The following is a 23,197-nucleotide window of genomic DNA, read 5'->3' on the forward strand; positions in this document are numbered from 1 at the left end:
AGAGCTGAGCAGAATAAGCAAAGTCAGGGCCGAGAGAGAGACGACTAGGATGCAGAGAAGGGATGTTCGTGTGAGCGGTCGCTTCCATTGTAGACATACGGTTCAAAGTGGGGACTGGAGCCTTCAGGGAACAAAGGCAGCCAGCATGACGAGTGTGTTGAGTAACTCACCAATCTGGGACATGCGGCCTAGCGGGTAGTATCATCGACCCCGTTAGGGCCTGTGTGACATTTTGAGTTGCCTAGAGAGTGACGACGGTGACAGACCGAGTAGTGAAAATTATGCTCTTTTGGTTAGGGTATTAAGACTAATCACTCACTGATAACAGTTTAATTGTAATAATAGAACGATAGTGTAAATAGCATTGTGTCAATATCCTGTTTATCTGAATTGCTGTATCCTCCTTGCAACATAACTTGTTTAATTTTCACCGTGTGAATTATCCCCTGATACTGCCCCGAAGGCACCCATTTAATAGTGTTAATCGCATAAATAGTTGTTGGTTTAAGTACCACTGCCTCCTCATTTTCTTTGCTGTTGCATCTGCATACCTGTTAACATATACATAAGCATGTATGTTCACAGTAACAAACTACGTTTGATTAAAAATTATTAAAGGTCATTTACAAAATAAAAATTGACATTTTTAACATAACATAACATGAGTACATGTAGGAATGACCCATACTATATATGGCATAACATATTCCTTGGATAAAATTTTGAGAAACAAACATGATCAATTACTAATGGTAGTTTTAAAATTCCTAAAAAAAAAGGAAAAAAAAGAATACATGGAAATATTTTCAAATGCTCACACTCCCAGTGAAGGCAATTATATACGAGTGGACAAGTAAATCCATATCTTTTTTTTTTTTTTTTTGGCACATTTCCTGCGCTGACCACAGTTTTCCCCCAGTTACTAATTTCATAGCACAATAAAATGTCATTCAGCTCTACATTTTTATGAAATCAACTCCGCACTTAATATTTGATATTCAATGAAATGCATCTCTTTATTAATCTAATTCAAAAACCATGTGATGTTTCATGATTCATCAGACACTGGATTGTTGGAGTATATAAAGGATATGGATCTGTGTATGGCAAAAGGTCCACTGACAAGAGTGGCACAATTTCTTTGAGCATCAAATATTGAGTGACGAGTTACTTTCATTAAATTGATGTACAGGGTAAAAGACTCTACTTGCGTACCAGGTTGTTAAAAAAGTGTCCCATTTTTATCTCAAATGTAAAAAATAAGGAAAAAAATAGTTAATTGCTAAACTTGGAGGTAATTTGGACAAGCCTTTCCCTTCAACTACATATATAACATTATGTATGCTCAGAGACAGCTTTTGAGCGTTTAGTTCCATGAAGGTGTTAAATTAATGGTGTCTTAGGTCTGTGCAGGTGGCAACTGAGGGAATTTTTAATGCTTCTAAGAAAAGAAAAAATAGATTATTATGCAGTGAAGTCACTACAAGTCAACTATTTAAAACAATGTAAACATAAAAGCATTCTATAAATGAATCATAAGATGCCTAAAGCAACTTATTAACGTGGGAACAGGTTGTGAATGCTTCAAGCTAATTACACAAAAGTCTGTCAATGTACTGTGTACTTAGAATTGTGCAGACACATGAACAATAGATCGTAAGTAACATACCTTCCATCTTCATTGCTTCGGAAAAACACTAGAAATGGGTCTGACTTTCCAAAAAAGTCTTTTTTATCAAGTTTATTGGCACAAAACTGCATTAACACAGCATCCTAAAATACAAGAAAGACATTACATTAAACCTAAATGTGAACAACATAACATACCCCATTTAGGGTATACATTTTAGATACCAATTTTTTTTAGCCAAAAACCCTTTATTCGACTCTTTAAAAATATATATACAGGTGCATCTCACTAAATTAGAATATCATCAAAAAGTTAATTTATTTCAGTTCTTCAATACAAAAAGTGAAACACAGGGTGGCACATGTTAAGGAGCTGAAACTCCTAAACCCTTCATCCAATTTTAATATGGATACACTTAAATGAAAGCTGAAAGTCTGAACTTCAACTGCATCTGAATTGTTTTGTTTAAAATTCATTGTGGTAATGTCTAGAACCAAAATTAGAAAAATGTTGTCTCTGTCCAAATACAGTTATATGAAAAAGTTTGGGCACCCCTATTAATCTTAAGCTTAATGTTTTATAAAAATTGGTGTTTTTGCAACAGCTATTTCAGTTTGATATATGTAATAACTTTTGGACACAGTAATGTTTCTGCCTTGAAATGAGGTTTATTGTACTAACAGAAAATGTGCAATCTGCATTCAAACAAAATTTGACAGGTGCATAAGTATGGGCACCTCACCAGAAAAGTGACATTAATATTTAGTAGATCCTCCTTTTGCAAAAATAACAGCCTCTAGTCGCTTCCTTTAGCTTTTAATGATTTCCTGGATCCTGGATGAAGGTATTTTTGACCATTCCTCTTTACAAAACAATTCCAGTTCAGTTAAGTTTGATGGTCGCCGAGCATGGACAGCCCTCTTCAAATGATCCCACAGATGTTCAATGATATTCAGGTCTGGGGACTGGGATGGCCATTCCAGAACATTGTAATTGTTCCTCTGCATGAATGCCTGAGTAGATTTGGAGCGGTGTTTTGGATCATTGTCTTGCTGAAAGATCCATCCCCTGCGTAACTTCAACTTTATCACTGATTCTTGAACATTATTGTCAAGAATCTGCTGATACTGAGTGGAATCCATGCGTCCCTCAAGTTTAACAAGATTCCCGGTGCTGGCATTGGCCACACAGCCCCAAAGCATGATGGAACCTCCACCAAATTTTACTGTGGGTAGCAAGTGTTTTTCTTGGAGTGCTGTGTTTTTTTGATGCCATGCATAACGCCTTTTTGTATGACCAAATAACTCAATCTTGGTTTCATCAGTCCACAGGACCTTCTTCCAAAATGAAATTGGCTTCTTCAAATGTGCTTTTGCATACTTCGGCCGACTCTGTTTGTGGCGTGCTTGCAGAAACGGCTTCTTTCGCATCACTCTCCCATACAGCTTCTCCTTGTGCAAAGTGCGTTGTATAGTTGACCGATGCACAGTGACACCATTTGCAGCAAGTTGATGCTGCAGCTCTCTGGAGGTGGTCTGAGGATTGTCCTTGACTGATCTCACCATTCTTCTTCTCTGCCTTTCTGATGTTTTTCTTGGCCTGCCACTTCTGGCCTTAACAAGAACTGTCCCTGTGTTCTTCCATTTCCTTACTATGTTCCTCACAGTGGAAACTGACAGGTTAAATCTCTGAGACAGCTTTTTGTATCCTTCCCCTGAACAACTATGTTGAATAATCTTTGTTTTCAGATCATTTGACAGTTGTTTTGAGGAGCCCATGATGCCACTCTTCAGAGGAGATTCAAACAGGAGAACAACTTGCAAGTGGCCACTTTAAGTAGCTTTTCTCATGATTGCATACACCTGGCTATGAAGTTCAAAGTTCAATGAGGTTACAAAACCAAAAAAAGTGCTTTAGTAAGTCAGTAAAAAGTAGGTAGGAGTATTTAAAACAAGAAAATGATAAGGGTGCCCATACTTATGCACCTGTCAAATTTTGTTTGAATGCAGATTGCACATTTTCTGTTAGTACATTAAACCTCATTTCAAGGCAGAAACATTACTGTGTCCAACAGTTATTACATATATCAAACTGAAATAGCTGTTGCAAAAACACCAATTTTTATAAAACATTAAGCTTAAGATTAATAGGGGTGCCCAAACTTTTTCATATAACTGTATATATGGACCTAACTGTATGGACATGTCACAGTCATGGCAGCTCTTTACATATTTAGGTACAATCTAAGGTCTTGATTACACAAGTCATTTGCCTATCAGTCGCTTTTCAAGTCAAGAAAGAATGGATCAATCAGTGACAAGAAAATGGTTAATATATATTCTTCAAAATACGTTATATCAGTAATGGAGAAACAGCACAGCTCACCAGTCCTGACTAGTCTACTAAAGATGGACTGTCCCTGAAAGTACGCAGTCAGTGAGTATAAGAATTGAATTCCCATAAAGAAGATTTATTAACAGTCTAAAATCCACATCCGAGACAGGTGAAGCACGCTTTAATATGTTTAAGACAGATGTGGCCAACACTAGAGTAACATGCTGACACTGTTGTCTAGTATCACGTTTCAAGCCGTTGCACTTATTGATGTCAGGTAGTGCGCTTCTCGAATGTTTGCATTCAAGCAAACTATTTGTGGACTACAAGCAACCACAGCATTGAGCCATTATTTTGCAATGAGAAAAAGTAATCAATGGAATAAAACAGCTGCATACCTTTTGTTAGAATGATTTTTTTTGCATATGTTAGTAGTGAAGAAGAAGAAGAAGAAATAATCCAGCTCCCAGGACGCCAGGTAATGATAAAAAAGTTAATTTCTTTATTTCAAAATTGGATGAAAAGGCCAGCGAAAATCTTGGCAAATATTTACAGATATATGGAACTATAGTCCATGACAGAAAATGTGGGGGAACAAGGGGAAAAAAATATGATATTACCAGACGTGTTTCGAACGTCTAACATGTTCTTAGACTTGGTATGTCAAACCAATACTCCATTTTCAGACACATGTTTTGGGGGGTTTAGTTCTTATCAGCGCAAAGCAAGAGAACAGAAGATTTTGCTGGGTGAGAGGCCTTTGGCAGGTGGTCTAAGTGGTAAAGTTCTCCATATGGAAAGCACCAAGTTGCCATAGTAAGACTTATAGACCCTGGGAATTTAAATATTGTCTCCATAGAGGAAGTGGACAGGAACTCTTAAGATTGCTACCTTCGATAGGTGGCTCTAGAGAAAATATCAACACTTTAATGGGCCTTGCCACATGAAATTTTGAAATAGATGTTATTATAAGAACGGAGCCTTCATATAAATCTTAGGGTTTTTTTTTCTTCTTTTAATAAACGGATAATGAATGTTCTTATCTTAAAGTATTTTGCAGCTTTATATTGATAAAGTGGACTTTATAAAATAACTGGTCAATTGAAAATGAAATACTTGACTACACAATAAAATACATCAGTGACTCTTTTTTATTCTGATCATATACTGGTGATGAGGAACTTTTGTAATTAAAACATGGCTGACAGACAATATTTAATTGGGAATCCAGTCAAATCCAAATGTGGTCTATGTGCTCAGGAAATAAGAGTAATGAAATAATTATATCACTGTGTAATGAGATTATATGTTATAGCACCAAATATACACTATATGGACAAAGGTATTGGCACACACCTCTAAATCATAGAATTCAGGTTTTTCATTGCCAAAAGTGTCTATAATCAAGTACCTAGCCACGCAGTCTGCCGTTACTAACATTTGTAAAAGTTTAGGCCTTCTAAAGAGCTCGCTAAATCTTAGCGTAGTATTGTAATAGGTCAAGTCAATTCACTAAATTTTTTATCTAAATATTTCACAATCAACCATAGCATTATTGAAAAATTGAAGCATTTAGAAACCATAGCAGCTCAGCTATTAAGTGGTCGACCATGCAAAGTTACAAAGCAGGGTCGCCAAGTGTAGAGGTGCATAAAAGTCACCAACGCTCTACTGACTCAATTGCTGCAGGATTCCAAACCACCTCTGGCAAAAAGATCACCACAAAAACTGCATTGGGAGCTTCATGGTATTGTTTCCATGCCTGAGTAGATCCATAAAAGCCTTACATCACCAAGCGCAATACCAAGCGTCGGATGACCGTGTTTCTCTAGCTGGAAAAATTAGTCTGGGTTTAGCGATTGCCAGGAGAATGTTACCTGCTTTACTGCATTGTAAAAATTGTAATGATTGGTGGAGGAGGATTAATGCTATGGTGTTGCCTTTCAGGAACTGGCCTATGCCTCTTAAATCAAGTGATGGGAATTCTTAATGTTTCAGCATACCAAGACATTTTGGACTATTGTAGTCTCCCAACTTTGTGGGAACAGCTTGGGGGAGACCCTTCTCTGTTCCAGCATAACTCTGTCCCTGTGAAGCAGGGCCAATAAAGACATGGTTTGATGCTAAAGAACGTGACTGGTCCACACAGATTCCTGTCTTCAACCCCACCAAACACCTTTTGGAATGAAACAGTACAGAGATTGAGGGTCGACATCAGTATCTGACCTCACAAATGCTCTTCTAGATGAATGGGAAATAATTCCCACAGCTGTTATAACCGCAATGCAGGGACCAATTCCATATTAATACCTATGGATTTAGAATGGGATATCACAAAAACTCTCGTGAGTGTACTGTGTAGCTGTCCCCATACTTTGTTTCATATAGTGTATATCTTATAGAAATATGTTTAATGTTTATTTAGATTCCTGGCATCCCCATGATCTGCTAACTAAAAGGGGCACAATATTTAGATTTGAGAGTCCTCAGTGGTTGATACCTTTTAACGGCTAACTGAAAAGATGGTAACAAATTGCAAGCTGAGTAGATTCGAAAGCTTGTAATTTGTTACCATCTTTTCAGTTAGCCATTAAAAGGTATCAACCACTGAGGACTCTAAAATCTAAATATTTTTCTATCTACTGGCTAACACGGCACAAAGATACATATTTTTCCTGTATCTTAAAGGGGCACAGACATTCCAGAAAGGGGAACACCTCCTTCATTGTTTACAGATGGCTTTGTACATTTTGCATTCACTGTGCTTAGTATAGAAGTTCTCTGCAGAGCAGTTCCATTTACGTGAATAAGACAGAGTTTTAATATGAGACACAGCCATAACAAAATGTATGGAGCTGTGATTAGTGAACAATGACAAGACATTTGCATGGCTGCTTCATTCAGCTGATAGGCGCGGGTGTTAGGAATTGGCCCCTCACCAATATGAACTTTGTTGGCTTTTTGAAAAGATAGACTTTCAATACTGAAATGCTAGAAAACCACTTTAAGAGTCAATAAAATGTAAAGAAGATAAAAGCTGAAGCACTACCTGTTTTCTAGTTTCCTATTCTGTTCAACACTTAATGTAATGATGTGCTTTTAGTAAATCCATTGAGATAAATGGATTGAAGGGATATCATGGTAATAGGATTCTCTAACAATATTACTGATATCTTCCTAGAATAGGTAATCTTTACACACACTGTTGATATCTGTTATTGGGGTTCTGCAGTTGCACTATACAGCAGCATTCCTTCCTCAGTGTGTAGAGACTCCTGTCAGAAGGGATAGAGGAGGAAGAGGAGGAGAAGGAGGAGGTGAAAAGATAATGTAACAGACCTCTCAGCCTCAAGCTGTCAGCAAAGTAACATTTTCTAAACTGTAATCAGGATGTTTTCCTTCTTTTTTAATTAATGTGTTTTGTTATTATGATTGATATCTAGTGATACCTTTCCACAATATGCAATCTTTATGCATATTACTCACATCTAATAATAGAGCTAGGCCGTTTGGCCAGACCCTTTTCTTTTGTTATTTCCATAGCTAGCTGATAATAGCGAATACTGTTAAGATTCCCTTATATTGGATTCTACGAAAATCATCAGGTTAATATAGTCTCAGTTTACAGTTACCTTTATATTTACAAGATTATAAGTGAGTTTTGGGCCTTACTTTTATTAGTATGCCCTCTGTAGATATTCTGTTTTATTTTCAGGATTGTTATCTCAAAAAGTAATGAGAGAAAGACAAAAGAAAAGAGAAAAATCCTTACGCTAGGAAAACACACAAATTTCTTTAGGCAGCCTACTGTCATACATTATTGTGCATGGCTGATCTGACACATCCCTCTGGGCCTTAGGTATAATACTGAAAACTAAATTTTGCTTAGATCCTCTCATTTATCAAATAGTTTTCTTCCTTCATTTTTTATTTAATATTAGAAAAGAAATATGCTAAACACAAAGCCAGCTATGGAAAAACGCTGAAAAAAAGACTAAAATTCTAGACTTAATTATGAGGCGTTTACTTAGAAATTAATTTATTCTTTTATTGTGCTTTATTGATATAAACCCTTTCGATATTATTGACAAAACTCATTTTAATACAAATCACTTTCCTTTTTATCATGACTTCCAGACTCTAAAATACATACTGTACCTTAAATTCTTCCCTAGGATTTATACACTATTCATTTCCGTCTGCAAAAGTGTGATGACAAATATGAGTTTGTTTAAAGTGTCTTTTAAAGTGAACGAAAAATGCAATATGCTGTTAAACGTTAGAACGTGCTGTTAGAAAACGTATATTTTAGCTCCCTAATTCAGTTTCTATATATCAGGCAGCAAAAAGGAACAAAAGGAACAAAAATTGCAGAGTGTGGATCCCAAACTGGAATATAATCTAGGCTCCAAGAAGAATTCCAATGGACCAGGAAAGGGATATAGTTCGTAAACATCTTCCACTGTTACAAGGGGGTCCTGTATTTTGTGATTTGATATGCGAGGGCTGAAATTTTTCATCTAAAATGTCACCCAAACTAGCTGGAATGTTGTCTTCTAGTCTGGTAATAAGGATCGAACAAAATTGGAGTATATGGTTATCGGAGAGGGAAGTTTTCAAATGTGGTACCCACAAATGCACATCATGCAAATATACCAAAACAAACCAAAGAAATAGAAGTGGTAATTCATAGGAGTGAATATGACATTAACCAATGTATTAACTGTAGTACCTACTATGTAGTAAAATGCTTAGAGTGCACATTATGCGACTTATGGTATATCGGGTGTACAACCTATAACCTGTGCCACAAGGATTAATGAACATACAGTACAGACCAAAAGTTTGGACACACCTCATTTAAAGATTTTTCTGTATTTTCATGACTATGAAAATTGTACATTCACACTGAAGGCATCAAAACTATGAACTAACACATGTGGAATTATAAACTTAACAAAAAAGTGTGAAACAACTGAAAATATGTATTATATTCTAGGTTCTTCAAAGTAGCCACCTTTTGCTTTGATGACTGCTTTGCACACTCTTGGCATTGTCTTAATGAGCTTCAAGAGGTAGTCACCGGAAATGGTCTTCCAACAATCTTGAAGGAGTTCCCAGAGATGCTTAGCAATTGTTGGCCCTTTTGCCTTCACTCTGCGGTCCAGCTCACCCCAAACCATCTCGATTGGGTTCAGGTCTGGTGACTGTGGAGGCCAGGTCATCTGGCGTAGCACCCCATCACTCTCCTCCTTGGTCAAATAGCCCTTACACAGCCTGGAGGTGTGTTTGGGGTCATTGTCCTGTTGAAAAATAAATGATGGTCCAACTAAACGTGAACCGGATGGAATAGCATGCCGCTGCAAGATGCTGTGGTAGCCATGCTGGTTCAGTATGCCTTCAATTTTGAATAAATCCCCAACAGTGTCACCAGCAAAGCACCCCCACACCTCCTCCTCCATGCTTCACGGTGGGAACCAGGCATGTAGAGTCCATCCGTTCACCTTTTCTGCGTCGCACAAAGACACGGTGGTTGGAACCAAAGATCTCAAATTTGGACTCATCACACCAAAGCACAGATTTCTACTAGTCTAATGTCCATTCCTTGTGTTCTTTAGCCCAAACTAGTCTCTTCTGCTTGTTGCCTGTCCTTAGCAGTGGTTTCCTAGCAGCTATTTTACCATGAAGGCCTGCTGCACAAAGTCGCCTCTTAACAGTTGTTGTAGAGATGTGTCTGCTGCTAGAACTCTGTGTGGCATTGACCCGGTCTCTAATCTGAGCTGCTGTTAACCTGAGATTTCTGAGGCTGGTGACTCGGATAAACATATCCTCAGAAGCAGAGGTGACACTTAGTCTTCCTTTTCTGGGCTGGTCCACATGTGAGCCAGTTTCTTTGTAGCGCTTGATGGTTTTTGCAACTGCACTTGGGGACACTTTCAAAGTTTGCCCAATTTTTCAGACTGACTGACCTTCAATTCTTAACCCTAGAACGCATACCTGGGGCCTCGCAGGCCCGCCCTGTTAATTGTTTTCTATTTTCTGCAAGATTACTTTAATTAGAATTTTGAAACTCTAGGTATTCCTCAGGTATATAGTAGTTTGTCATTTTTGTTTGAGTTATTCCATGTTATTTGCACACGGGCCTAAAAGGCCCCAGGTATGTGAAACTGTAGATTTTTATGGTCATGCGTTCTAGGGTTAAAGTAATGATGGCCACTCGTTTTCTTTTACTTAGCTGCTTTTTTCTTGCCATAATATAAATTCTAACAGTCTATTGAGTAGGACTATCAGCTGTGTATCCACCTGACTTCTGCACAACACAACTGATGGTCCCAACCCCATTTATAAGGCAAGAAATCCCACTTATTAAACCTGACAGGGCACACATGTGAAGTGAAAACCATTTCCAGTGATTACCTCTTGAAGCTCATTAAGAGAATGCCAAGAGTGTGCAAAGCAGTAATCAAAGCAAAAGGTGGCTACTTTGAAGAACCAAGAATATAAGACATATTTTCAGTTGTTTCACACTTTTTTTGTTAAGTATATAATTCCACATGTGTTCATTCATAGTTTTGATGCCTTCAGTGTGAATGTACAATTTTCAAAGTCATGAAAATACAGAAAAATCTTTAAATGAGAAGGTATGTCCAAACTTTTGGTCTGTACTGTATATACAAGAGATCAGTCCTGAAAACCCTGCCATTTGAAATGGAATGAATTTCAGGAATGATTTGCTGGTGACACAGTTGGGGATTTATTCAAAATTGAAGGCATACTGAACCAGCATGGCTACCACAGCATCTTGCAGCGGCATGCTATTCCATCCAGTTCGCGTTTAGTTGGACCATCATTTATTTTTCAACAGGACAATGACCCCAAACACACCTCCAGGCTGTGTAAGGGCTATTTGACCAAGAAGGAGAGTGATGGGGTGCTACACCAGATGACCTGGCCTCCACAGTCACCAGACCTGTATCCAATCGAGATGGTTTGGGGTGAGCTCGAAAAGCAGAGTGAAGGCAAAAGGGCCAACAAGGTCTAAGCATCTCTGGGAACTCCATCAAGATTGTTGAAAGGCCATTTCCGGTGACTACCTCTTGAAGCTCATCAAGAGAATGCCAAGAGTGTGCAAAGCAGTCATCAAAGCAAAAGGTGGCTACTTTGAAGAACCAAGAATATAAGACATATTTTCAGTTGTTTCACACTTTTTTGTTAAGTATATAATTCCACATGTGTTAATTCATAGTTTTGATGCTTTCAGTGTGAATGTACAATTTTCATAGTCTTGAAAATACAGAAAAATCTTTAAATGAGAAGGTGTGTCCAAACTTTTGGTCTGTACTGTATATTAACTCATGGTTAATGTTCAGTGTTTCTACGATCGTGTGATGCAAATCCTTATAACATTTATATATCTGTAATGATGTTTTTACGTGACTTGCATTTAAAGAATGACCTTGTGTATATATGCAGTATATACAGTGCATTGCGAAAGTAATTGGCCCCCTTGAACTTTTCTACCTTTTGCCACATTTCTGGCTTCAAACAAAGATATAAAATTCTAATTTTTTTGGTAAGAATCAAGAACAAGTGGGATACAATAGTGAAGTGGAACGAAATTTATTGGATATTTTAAACTTTTTTAACAAATTAAAAACTGAAAAGTGGGGCGTGCCATATTATTCGGCCCCCTTGAGTTAATACTTTGTAGCGCCACCTTCTGCTGTGATTACAACTGCAAGTCGCTTGGGGTATGTCTCTATCAGTTTTGCACATCGAGAGGCAGAAATTCTTGCCCATTCTTCCTTGCAAAACAGCTCGAGCCCATTGAGGTTGGATGGAGGGCGTTTGTGAACAGCAGTTTTCAGCTCTTTCCACAGATTCTCAATTGGATTCAGGTCTGGACTTTGACTTGGGCATTCTAACACCTGGATACGTTTATTTTAGAACCATTCCATTGTAGATTTTGCTTTATGTTTGGGCTCATTGTCTTGTTGGAACATAAATCTCTGTCACAGTCTCAGGTCTTTTGCAGACTCCAACAGTGTTGGTTTTCTTCCAGAATGTTCCTGCATTTGGCTCCGTCCATCTTCCCATCATTTTTAACCATCTTGAATGTCCCTGCTGAAGAAAAGCAGGCCCAAACCATGATGCTGCCACCACCATGTTTGACAGTGGGGATGGTGTTTTGAAGGTGATGAGCTGTGTTGCTTTTACGCCAAACATATCATTTTGCATTGTGGCCAAAAAGTTCGATTTTGGTTTCATCTGACCAGAGCACTTTATTCCACAAGTTTGGTGTGTCTCCCAGGTGGATTGTGGCAAACTTCAAACGAGACTTTTTATGGATATTTTTGAGAAATGTCTTTCTTCTTGCCACTCTTCCATAAAGGCCAGATTTGAGCAGTGTATGACTGCTTGTTGTCCTATGGACAGACTCTCCCACCTCAGCTGTAGATCTCTGCAGTTCATCCAGAGTGATCATGCGCCTTTTGGCTACATCTTTCATCAGTCTTCTCCTTGTTTGAGATGAAAGTTTAGAGGGACAGCCGGGTCTTGGTAGATTTGCAGTGGTCTGATACTCCTTCGATTTCAATATGATCGCTTGCACAGTGCTCCTTGAGATGTTTAAAACTTGGGAAATCTTTTTGTATCCAAATCTGGCTTTAAACTTCACCACAACAGTATCTCGGACCTGCCTGGTGTGTTCCTTGGTCTTTATGATGCTCTCTGCACTTGAAACAGAACCCTGAGACTATCACAGAGCAGGTGCATTTATACAGAGACTTGATTACACACAGGTGGATTCCATTTATCATTACCAGTCATTTAGGACAACATTGGATCATTCAGAGATCCTCACTGAACTTCTGGAGTGAGTTTTGCTGCACTGAAAGTAAAGGGCCCGAATAATATTGCACGCCCCACTTTTCAGTTTTTAGGCTGTGTGCCCACGATGCATTTTTTAAGCGTTTCCGCAGCGGCAATTCCGCTGCAGAAATGCTTGGTAGAAGGTCTGCCATGTTCCACAATGATAATCCGCATGTGCTATGCACATGCTGCGGAAATTTCCGCTGCGGGTTATCATTGCGGAAAAATACGCAGCACTACCAATTATTTTGCGGAAGAGCGTCGTTTTCGCCACCATCGACTTGCATTGGATCGCATGGAATCCGCATCACTGCATCTGCAGATGCGGATTCCATGCGTTTCAATGTGCGGATGGTACCCGGGTTTGGTGAAGAGGAGACACTCCTCCGGACCCGGGTACCATAATTCCTGTAAAAAAAAGAATAAAATAAAAAATATACATTATACTTACGTTCTGATGGCCCCCGATATCTTTATTGATGCGTCCTGGCTTGCCGGCAGCTCGCGATGGTCTTAAGGACCTGCCATGAAGTCATTTAGTCATGTGACGGGTCACGCAACAGCTGACGTCGGCAGGTCCTTTAGTCTACCACGAGCTGCCGGCAAGCCAGGACGCATCGGATAAAGACACCGGGGGCCATCAGAAGGTAAGTATATATTTATTTTTAATTTTTTACCATTCTTTTGGTCACACTATATAAATCCATGCCATTTGCATGGATTTATATAGTATGACCAAGTTGTCAAGCACTTTCCAAGTGATGCTAAAATCGCTTGGAAAGCGCTTGACAACACGCATGCGGAAATGCATGTGAAGAACGCTTCACTTCCGCATGTCCCTGGCAGGAAAACGCATGTACAATCCACATGTGTTTTTTTTGCCAGGGAGATGCAGAAACGCTCAGGATAAAATCCGGAGCATTTCTGCATCGTGGGCACATAGCCTTACAGGAAATAATACAAAAGCCTTGAGAGCTTAAAGAAACATGACAGGAGAAAATACCTGCATGAAATTCAACGTTAGTAAGTCAATAAAAATAACTTTGCTTTATTGAGCATGTACTGATTTTGATTTATGTCATGTTTTTATCCTATTAAAATCCAAAGTGACTGTTCGTCTACAAATAATACTTATGTAACATAACATTAAATTTGACAATGCTAAAAAAAATTGCAAGTAAAATTTGTCAGTTTTTTCCCTTCTCTCATCCTTCTAATCAGTCACATTAATAAACAAATATTTTATCAAAGGATACCTTCTGTTTTCAAATGTTTTTATTGTGCAGTATTTTATGACTATAGTTCCATTTGCAGCCAAAGACAATAAAGGAATAAAGAAGTGGGATCATTTTTATCCATGATTGTGTTATCTTTGAGTTATAATTACAGATTACCACTTTTAGTCAAAAATTTCTATTTATGATAGTAAATGCATTAAATACGGTAGCTTTTATTGGTAGTTTATGCACTTGAAACACCAACTTTTTTATGTCCTGACAATATTTAGGAGCATGGAGATTTCTGTTTACCCCTTTAGTCTACCGCGAGCTGCCGGCAAGCCAGGACGCATCGGATAAAGACTCCGGGGGCCATCAGAAGGTAAGTATAGATTTATTTTTTAACATTCTTTACGGTCACACTATATAAATTCATGCCGGCTGCATGGATTTATATAGTGTGACCAAGTTGTCAAGCACTTTCCAAGTGATGCTAAAATCTCTTGGAAAGCGCTTGTTAACCCGCATGCGGAAATGCATGTGAAGAACGCTTCACTTCCGCTTGTCCCTGGCAGGAAAAACGCATGTACAATCCGCATGTACAATCCGCATGCGTTTTTTCTGCCAGGGAGATGCAGAAATGCTCAGGAAAAATCCGGAGCATTTCTGCATCGTGGGCACAAAGCCTTAATTTGTTTAAAAAGATTAAAATATCCAATAAATTTCGTTCCACTTCACGACTGTGTCCCACTTGTTGATTATTCCCCAAAAAATAGAATTTTATATCTTTATGTTTGAAGCCAGAAATGTGGCAAAAGGTAGAAAAGTTAAAGGGAGCCAAATACTTTCACAATGAATTGTATATATACATATTAATTGATGGTTTATATTCAGTATTTTTACGATCATGTGATGCAAATCTTTATAACATTTATATATCTGTAATTAAATTTGTGACATGCTTTTAAATACTTTTACTTGACACTCCTAATATATAGTAACATAGTTTGTAAATGACTGATTAAGGTTATGGAGAGCATTGGAAACGCGTCAGTCTATGGATTTGTCTTTTTAATGAGTATTTAAAATAAATAAGAACTTTTTTTTAAATATACGGATGTGCCAAACGACCTTTGTGATTTAGTGAAACAGTGACAGTAATTAACTACAATGGGAGAAAGTGAATGAACAAGCTACTTACTCGGCAATTGTTCAGCTCTTCTGCAGTGACAGTGATGGTTCCACAGTTCTTTCCTGGAATTCCTCTATTAAAGAAGAAGAATCGAGTAAAGAAAGGGATAGGAACAGGGAAACTTATGGTACACATTTGGTTAAAATACTAAGTATTATACATAAAGTCTACAGTATCACTGAGGATAAAAATTACCACTTACATTGGGTTATAAAGTACATCATGTCTACAAGTCATACACTGTATATATAGCTAATTTCTAACCATCTACAGTTTTACAATCAGATTTTTTTATTACATTGAGATTCAATACATACTAGCAAGAACTGTGTAGATAAGAATTACGGTATGTTTGGGCATGGCTGAATATCAACTAATGATTGCAGTATGAAGCAATAACCTAGAACATGATTTTAATAGAGATCCTGAAACCATGGTGCTTTACTTTGATTAAACCCTAATACTGATATAACTAGGGAAGCACTTTATCATCCTGTGAGATAAGAAGATTTTAGGCCATTTTTTTCTGAGTATCAAAAAGAGAATCTGTCACCATGTTTTTGCCACCTATGTTATAGCGGCATAAAGTAATGACAAAGACCCTGATTCCAGCAATGTGTCACTTCCTGGGTTACTTACTGTAGTTTTGATAAAATCATCATTTTATCAGCAGGAAATTATCACTAGAGGACAAGTAAACCTGCTGCCATATAGTCTTCAATATGTATGAGCTCTGTTTAACCCCGCTGGGCTTCAAAGGAGATCAAAAGTTACACTACATACTGCAAAACTGTAGTATCGGACAATTGTAGGTTCAGCCTATTTGAATGGAGGTCCAAGAAAATGTATTCTAAAACCAAACGCCAAATCACCAATTTGCAATGTATGAATACATTTACTGATAATGCAAATGTGGTCACTAATGTTTTTCCTGGGCAAAATGATCCTGTATAAATTGCCTTTGGGGGCAGGAATGCTAACTATTGTCCCAGATGCTGTTATATTGATTAAAGTATGGTAGCTTCCAGTCTATATTCTGTAAATATAAGTTGCCAATGATATATTTAAGGGGATTTACAAAGTTACATGTGTCTTATAAATTCATTCCAGCTCTTGAAAGGAGGACTGGTGATGTGCCAAAATCTAAAGCTGGCAGATAATGATACAAGCATAACAATTTCAAGTATTGCAGATGTCCTTTTTTGGTTGAGCACTCCATTTTTATTATTACACTGTCTGCACAATAAATAATATTATCGATAAAATAAAATCTAGGATTTGTTGAAGCCAGATCATGTGACTTCTTTATCATTATTAGGCATTCATACCAAGAGTTATCTCTTTGCAAACACACAACCAACAAAATTGAGGAGCATGAAAGAATCAATATCTAATTTAGAAAATTGTTCTTTTACCAATCTTGTCAAAACCTGTTCATCTCTCATGCTAAGCTCCTTGGAAAAAAAACTCCAGCAATTTCCAATTAAACTCCACATATTCTCAAGTAAGCTTGTGATTTTTTTTCCTTTTCACCAATGCAAAGGAATTTCACATTACATATCTGAATAATTTCTGCAGTGGAATTCAATGCCAGAATATCTGTAGATTGTTCACTTTGTTTGACACAAACATTTCTGCACTAGTATCAAAAGTATTGCCATAACTACTATCACTCTCTGATTGCAGCAGAACGTTGCAGCTATAATATGACTGACTCGTGTTGGTTTTCAGTGGCATACAGAAGAAAAGAACGAGAACTAAAAGAGGAGTTTTCGTGGCTAAAACAGTTTTAGATACTTTTTATAATTCGCTCTGCAAGAGATGTGACCTGTTTAAAAAGGGGTGTTAACTGCCCAGAAATAGCTGTGGCTGGAAATGTGACACTATGCACCAAAATTTGTCACAAAGCGATCTAACTAATAGGAGAGGTAAGGTGATGTAATAGGTGATGTAAGGATGCACAAAATGTATCAAACATGAGCTACTGGGAGAAATTTGTTATACTGTCTAATCTAAATTGTCAACTGTGTTTTCGATCAGCTTGGTGGAAAAAAAATTGTTTAAAGGGACTCTGTCAGCACAGAATAACTGTTCAAACCAAGTACAGGCACTCAGTGTATCACAGTGGGGCCAAACATTTACATACACCTTCCCACCTGCTAGGTTTCCCTCTATCTCCACCCTTCTCTGGCTCTATGAAGCCAGAGCTGTCAATCAAAGAAGAGGGAGGGTGGAGATGGAAGGAAAACAAGCAGATGGGAAGGTGTATGTAAATGTTTGCAGGAGGAAAAAGAGAAAATCTCCAGCGTTGAAAACAAGATGAATGTAAGTAAAACTTCCCCTTTATTTCTTCAATTAAAAAGCATCATAGCTTGTACACCAAAGAGAACTGGTCAAATCATCGCGTTTTGGCATTTAAGCCATAAATTAAGGCTTAACACTGAAACGCGTCGGTATGACCAATTCTCTATGGCTAACAAGCTATGACAATTTATAATTGAAGAAATAAAGGTGACGTTTTACTTACATTCATCTTGTTTTCAAGGCTGGAGATATTTTCCTTTTCTTCCTGCAATTTACTCTGACCTGCACCAGAGCGGCTCTGTGCGTTGACTTTCTCTCTTTTTGTATTTAAATACATAGTTTGAACAGTCATTCTGTGCTGGCAGAGTCCCTTTAAGAAATGTCAATGGTATTATATGGAAACTGACAATGATACTAATTTTACAATTTGTGATGTTGTTGGATGAAGTTCCCCAACTTATTTTGTTCACCATGCTTTGCAAAAAGCAAATTTACTCAAAAAGGGAATTTTTTAAAGAGAATATGATTATAAATAAATGAATAGAACACTTCACTTATCATAATCAATCAAGTGTCGTCTTCTAAGGGCTTCTCAACAAACAGCTGGATAGGTCAATTATGTGCAGAAGAAAACCAATATAGAAAGGTCATAAATTCTATAAGACTGTTCCATACAGCTAGATAAGTACTTCCTGCCGATGCGCTCCATGTTACCAGAGAGAAAAGATGGCATTATTTATGACAAGTATGTACTGCCAACAAAAATAACTCTAACCAATGTTCATGCGGATATTAATGACAATCTAAAGGCCTACACTATATTAAATGTCAAACACTGCTAGGGTTACTGAGAAGAATATTTCCATTATATTATTTTGTATTACTTTACAGTAGCAATCAGAATTATTCAACTCCCTTTGCAAATTAGGTTTATTAGGAGAATGTACCACCTTTCTGCTGTTTGCTATAAATCAAACAAAATCAAATGAAATAGCTCAATACAAATATTATAATAAGTGGCTTCTCCAAATTCAACACAAAAGGCCACTTTTACTGACTACTGCAGTCTTAGAATTATTCAACTCCTTCATAAAAAGTATTTTCAATAATTAGTAGAGCATCCTTTGGCTGTTCTAACCTGCTGCGAACGTAATGCATGGCCAAACAGCAACTGTTGGTATCATAAGTGAGGAATCTTAAGCCAATTCCTCATGGGCAATTCCCTCCAGTGATCTAAAATTCTTGGGTTTGAATGCAGCAATCTTCTTTTTCAAGTCCTTAAAAGATTTTAAATGTGATTCAAGTCAGGCGACCGTGACTGTCCCTCTCCATTTTAATGCTGAACTTGTGAACTGTGGGCCCAATTCATCAAGACCAGCATGAACAACAGGAAGAATTCTGGATTCAGATGCTCCTGATTCATGAAGAGGTGAATGTCACTTCATGAATCAGAAGCATCTGACAAGTGGCATGCGCCTTTGTGCATGAAATTTCTGGCAAAGGGAATGCCATAGCTCATTATGAATTAGATGAGCTGTTGGATCCCACCCTCATCGTGCCCCCGCCCCAGCTCAGCCCATTTTGATAGAGTTAGGAGAAACTGGCGTGAAGATGACAAAAGTCACAAAATGTAGGCACAACTGTGCGCCTAAATTTTGCAACTTTTCAAAAGTTTTATGCCAGAATTCTGGCGTGAAAGCATTGATGAATCCGGCCCTCTGTTTCCAAATGTACAGTGGTGTACGCCTTCCTGATTTCTTATTCTTTTGCATGTTTGTTACACTTAAATATTTCAGATCACAAAACAAATTTAAATATTAGACAAAGATAACACAAGTAAGCACAAAATGCAGTTCTTATAGGAAGGTTTTTATTATTAAGGGAAAAAGAAATCTAAACCTAGAGGGTCCTGTGTGAAAAAATGATCCCCCCCACCTTAAAACATAAATTAACTGTGGTTTATCACATCTTTGGGAAGCTGAGTTCAATTTCCCTAGCCACACACAGACCTGACTACTGCCACACCTGTTCTCAATCAACAAATCACTTCAATAGGACCTGACTGACAAAGTGAAGTACACCAAAAGATCCTCAAAAGCTAGACATCATGCTGAGCTCCAAAGAAATTCAGGAACAAATGAGAAATTAATTGAGATCTATCAGTCTGGAAAAGGTTATAAAGCTTTAGGACTCCAGCGAACCACAGTGAGAGCCATAATCCACAAATGGCAAAAACATGAAACAGTGGTGAACCTTCCCAGGAGTGGCTGGTCGACCAAAATCACCCCAATTGACGACTCATCCATGAGTTCACCAAAGTCCCGACAACAACATCCAAAGAACTGCAGGCCTCACTTGCCTCAGTTAAGGTCAGAATTCATGACTCCACCATAAGTAAGAGCATGGCAGAGTTCCCAGACGAAAACCCATAGTGTTTGTTTGGTCGAAACATTATGAGAATTATTTTATGAAAATTCTGCCATAGGAAGCAAATCAACCCAGTCATCCTGGAAATGACAAATGTAGCATCTGACATATTGCTCTAAGGTTTGGCTTGTGCGTGCAGTCTGAACATTAGCTAGGGGATGGAATGCAGACGATAAACTGACATCAATGGCAATGCTGCACAACAATTCTTCCAGAATCTAGATGTAAATTGTGTTCCACGATCAAAGACGACTTCATCTGGAACTCCATGACATTTTGAATTACAAGATCAGCAGTCTCTTTAGCAGAAGGTAAATCAGTGCAAGGTACAAAATGTGCTGCTTTGGTGAGTCAGTCCACCACTACTAGGTCTGAACTCTTTCCCTTTGAAACTGGTAGTTCCACAATAAAGTCCATAGATACAGAACCCCAAGGACGACATGGAATTTTCAAATGCTGCAATAATCCCATTGTGATGTGCAGGGAGTTTTATACATGGCACAGGTGCTACAGGAAGATACATATTGTTTAACATCTTATGGCAATTGGGTCACCAAAAAAACAAGACAGAAATTCTTGTGTTTTTTTAATTACTTTGTGTCCTGCTAACTTGGAGTCATTTATTAGTTTTAATATTTTAAATCTCACAGTTTCTGGAACATACAGTGGTGGCCAAAAGTATTGGCACCCCTGCAATTCTGTCAGATAATACTCAGTTTCTTCCTGAAAATGATTGCAATCACAAATTCTTTGGTATTATTATCTTCATTTAATTTGTCCTCAATGAAAAAACACAAAAAGAATTGTCCTAAAGCCAAATTGGATATAATTCCACATCAAACCTAAAAAAGGGGGTGGACAAAAGTATTGGCACTGTTTGAAAAATCATGTGATGCTTCTCTAATTCGTGTAATTAACAGCACCTGTAACTTACCTGTGGCACCTAACAGGTGTTGGCAATAACTAAATCACACTTGCAGCCAGTTAACATGGATTAAAGTTGACTCAACCTTTGTCCTGTGTCCTTGTGTGTACCACATTGAGCATGGCGAAAAGAAAGAAGACCAAAGAACTGTCTGAGGACTTGAGAAACCAAATTGTGAGGAAGCATGAGCAATCTCAAGGCTACAAGTCCATCTCCAAAGACCTGAATGTTCCTGTGTCTTCAGTGCGCAGTGTCATCAAGAAGTTTAAAGCCCATGGCACTGTGGCTAACCTCCCTAGATGTGGACGGAAAAGAAAAATTGACGAGAGATTTCAACGCAAGATTGTGCGGATGGTGGATAAAGAACCTCGACTAACATCCAAACAAGTTCAAGCTGCCCTGCAGTCCGAGGGTACAACAGTGTCAACCCGTACTATCCATCGGCGTCTGAATGAAAAGGGACTGTATGGTAGGATACCCAGGAAGACCCCACTTCTTACCCCGTGACATAAAAAGCGCCAGGCTGGAGTTTGCCAAAACTTACCTGAGAAAGCCTAAAACGTTTTGGAAGAATGTGCTCTGGTCAGATGAGACAAAAGTAGAGCTTTTAGGGAAAAAGCATCAACATAGAGTGTACAGGATAAAAAAAGAGGCATTCAAAGAAAAGAACACGGTCCCTACAGTAAAACATGGCGGAGGTTCCCTGATGTTTTGGGGTTGCTTTGCTGCCTCTGGCACTGGACTGCTTGACCGTGTGCATGGCATTATGAAGTCTGAAGACTACCAACAAATTTTGCAGCATAATGTAGGGCCCAGTGTGAGAAAGCTGGGTCTCCCTCAGAGGTCATGGGTCTTCCAGCAGGACAATGACCCAAAACACACTTCCAAAAGCACTATAAAATGGTTTGAGAGAAAGCACTGGAGACTTCTAAGGTGGCCAGCAATGAGTCCAGACCTGAATCCCATAGAACACCTGTGGAGAGATCTCAAAATGGCAGTTTGGAGAAGGCACCCTTCAAATATCAGGGACCTGGAGCAGTTTGCCAAAGAAGAATGGTCTACAATTCCAGCAGAGCATTGTAAGAAACTCATTGATGGTTACCGGAAGCGGTTGTTCGCAGTTATTTTGGCTAAAGGTTGTGCAACCAAGTATTAGGCTGAGGGTGCCAATACTTTTGTCTGGCCCATTTTTGGAGTTTTGTGTGAAATGATCAATGATTTGATTTTTGCTTCATTCTCTTTTGTGTTTTTTCTTTGCAAGCAAATTAAATGAAAATAATAATACCAAAGAATTTGTGATTGCACTCATTTTCAGGAAGAAACTGAGTATTATCTGACAGAATTGCAGGGGTGCCAATACTTTTGGCCACCACTGTAGATGTAATGATTATGAGTGTATATTTTATTTTGAAAGGTAAGAAATATATCATCTGGTGATGCAGAAGAATTTGGTCTGTCTTGCATGCTTCCCGTATATTTTTCAGTAACTCTTTGTTATGGATCACCCCCAGGAAGTTGGACTCAGGCAGAATAGTTGTTGGTGGTGCTGCTGCTGTAGAAGGATCTTTGGAGAAGATCTTATATAAAGCATCAGCCTTACTGTTACGGGAGCCAGGTCTGTAAGAGATAACAAAGTTGAATCGGTTACGAAGAGACTCCATCGAGCTTGGCGGGGGGACAAACATTTGGCAAACCTGAAATTCAAGGTTATGATGGTCAGTTAGAATAATAATTTTTTGAGCTTCTCGTTCTACAAGTAGCTGATGTTTCCATTCCTTGAAAGCAGCAATGATAGCTAAGTGCTCTTTGTTCCCCACATCATAATTCTTCTTTGACATAGTAAAACTTCTGGAGAAATAAGCACAAGGATGTAGCAAATCTTTTGTTCCTGTTCTTTGTGATAGAATGGCCCCTACTACACCGTCTGAAGCATCCACTTCTGCAATAAAGGCATGTTCAGGATTGGGATGAATTAGTATAGGAGCTGTGGTGAACTTTGTCTTCAAGGAAAGGAAAAGCATTTGTCCTTGAGAAGACCAAAAAAACAAAATGCCTTTCTTTGTTAATTTGGTGATTGGTGCAATTATACCCGAAAAATTCTTAATGAAACATCTGTAAAAATTGGCAAAGCCCACAAATCATTGGACTTCCTTCACGTTTTTTGGCGTAGGCCACTCAGTGATAGCTTGAATTTTGCTGGAGTCAACTTGAAATCCTTGAGTAGAGATTACATAGCCCAAGAACTGGATCTCTGCTTGATGGAACTCACATTTTTCCAGCTTAATATAAAGATGATG

At 38.2% G+C, this 23,197-nt stretch overlaps 1 protein-coding gene across 2 annotated transcripts in view; it reads right to left on the minus strand.

Moving 5' to 3' along the window:
- Positions 1-23,197, minus strand: part of CPNE8 (copine 8) — a 372,256-nt gene that overhangs the window by 110,164 nt on the left and 238,895 nt on the right. For both annotated transcript variants that reach the window (XM_073652158.1, XM_073652159.1), the window contains 2 exons: positions 15,254-15,317; positions 1,670-1,773 (listed from right to left, as the gene is read on the minus strand). In XM_073652158.1, the coding sequence (XP_073508259.1) occupies positions 1,670-1,773; positions 15,254-15,317 (168 nt within the window). The remainder of the gene's footprint in view (positions 1-1,669; positions 1,774-15,253; positions 15,318-23,197) is intronic.

The sequence above is a fragment of the Phyllobates terribilis genome, unplaced genomic scaffold (assembly GCF_046119375.1).
Source record: "Phyllobates terribilis strain yellow unplaced genomic scaffold, ASM4611937v1 Scaffold_11__3_contigs__length_659146591, whole genome shotgun sequence".
NCBI lineage: Eukaryota > Metazoa > Chordata > Amphibia > Anura > Dendrobatidae > Phyllobates > Phyllobates terribilis.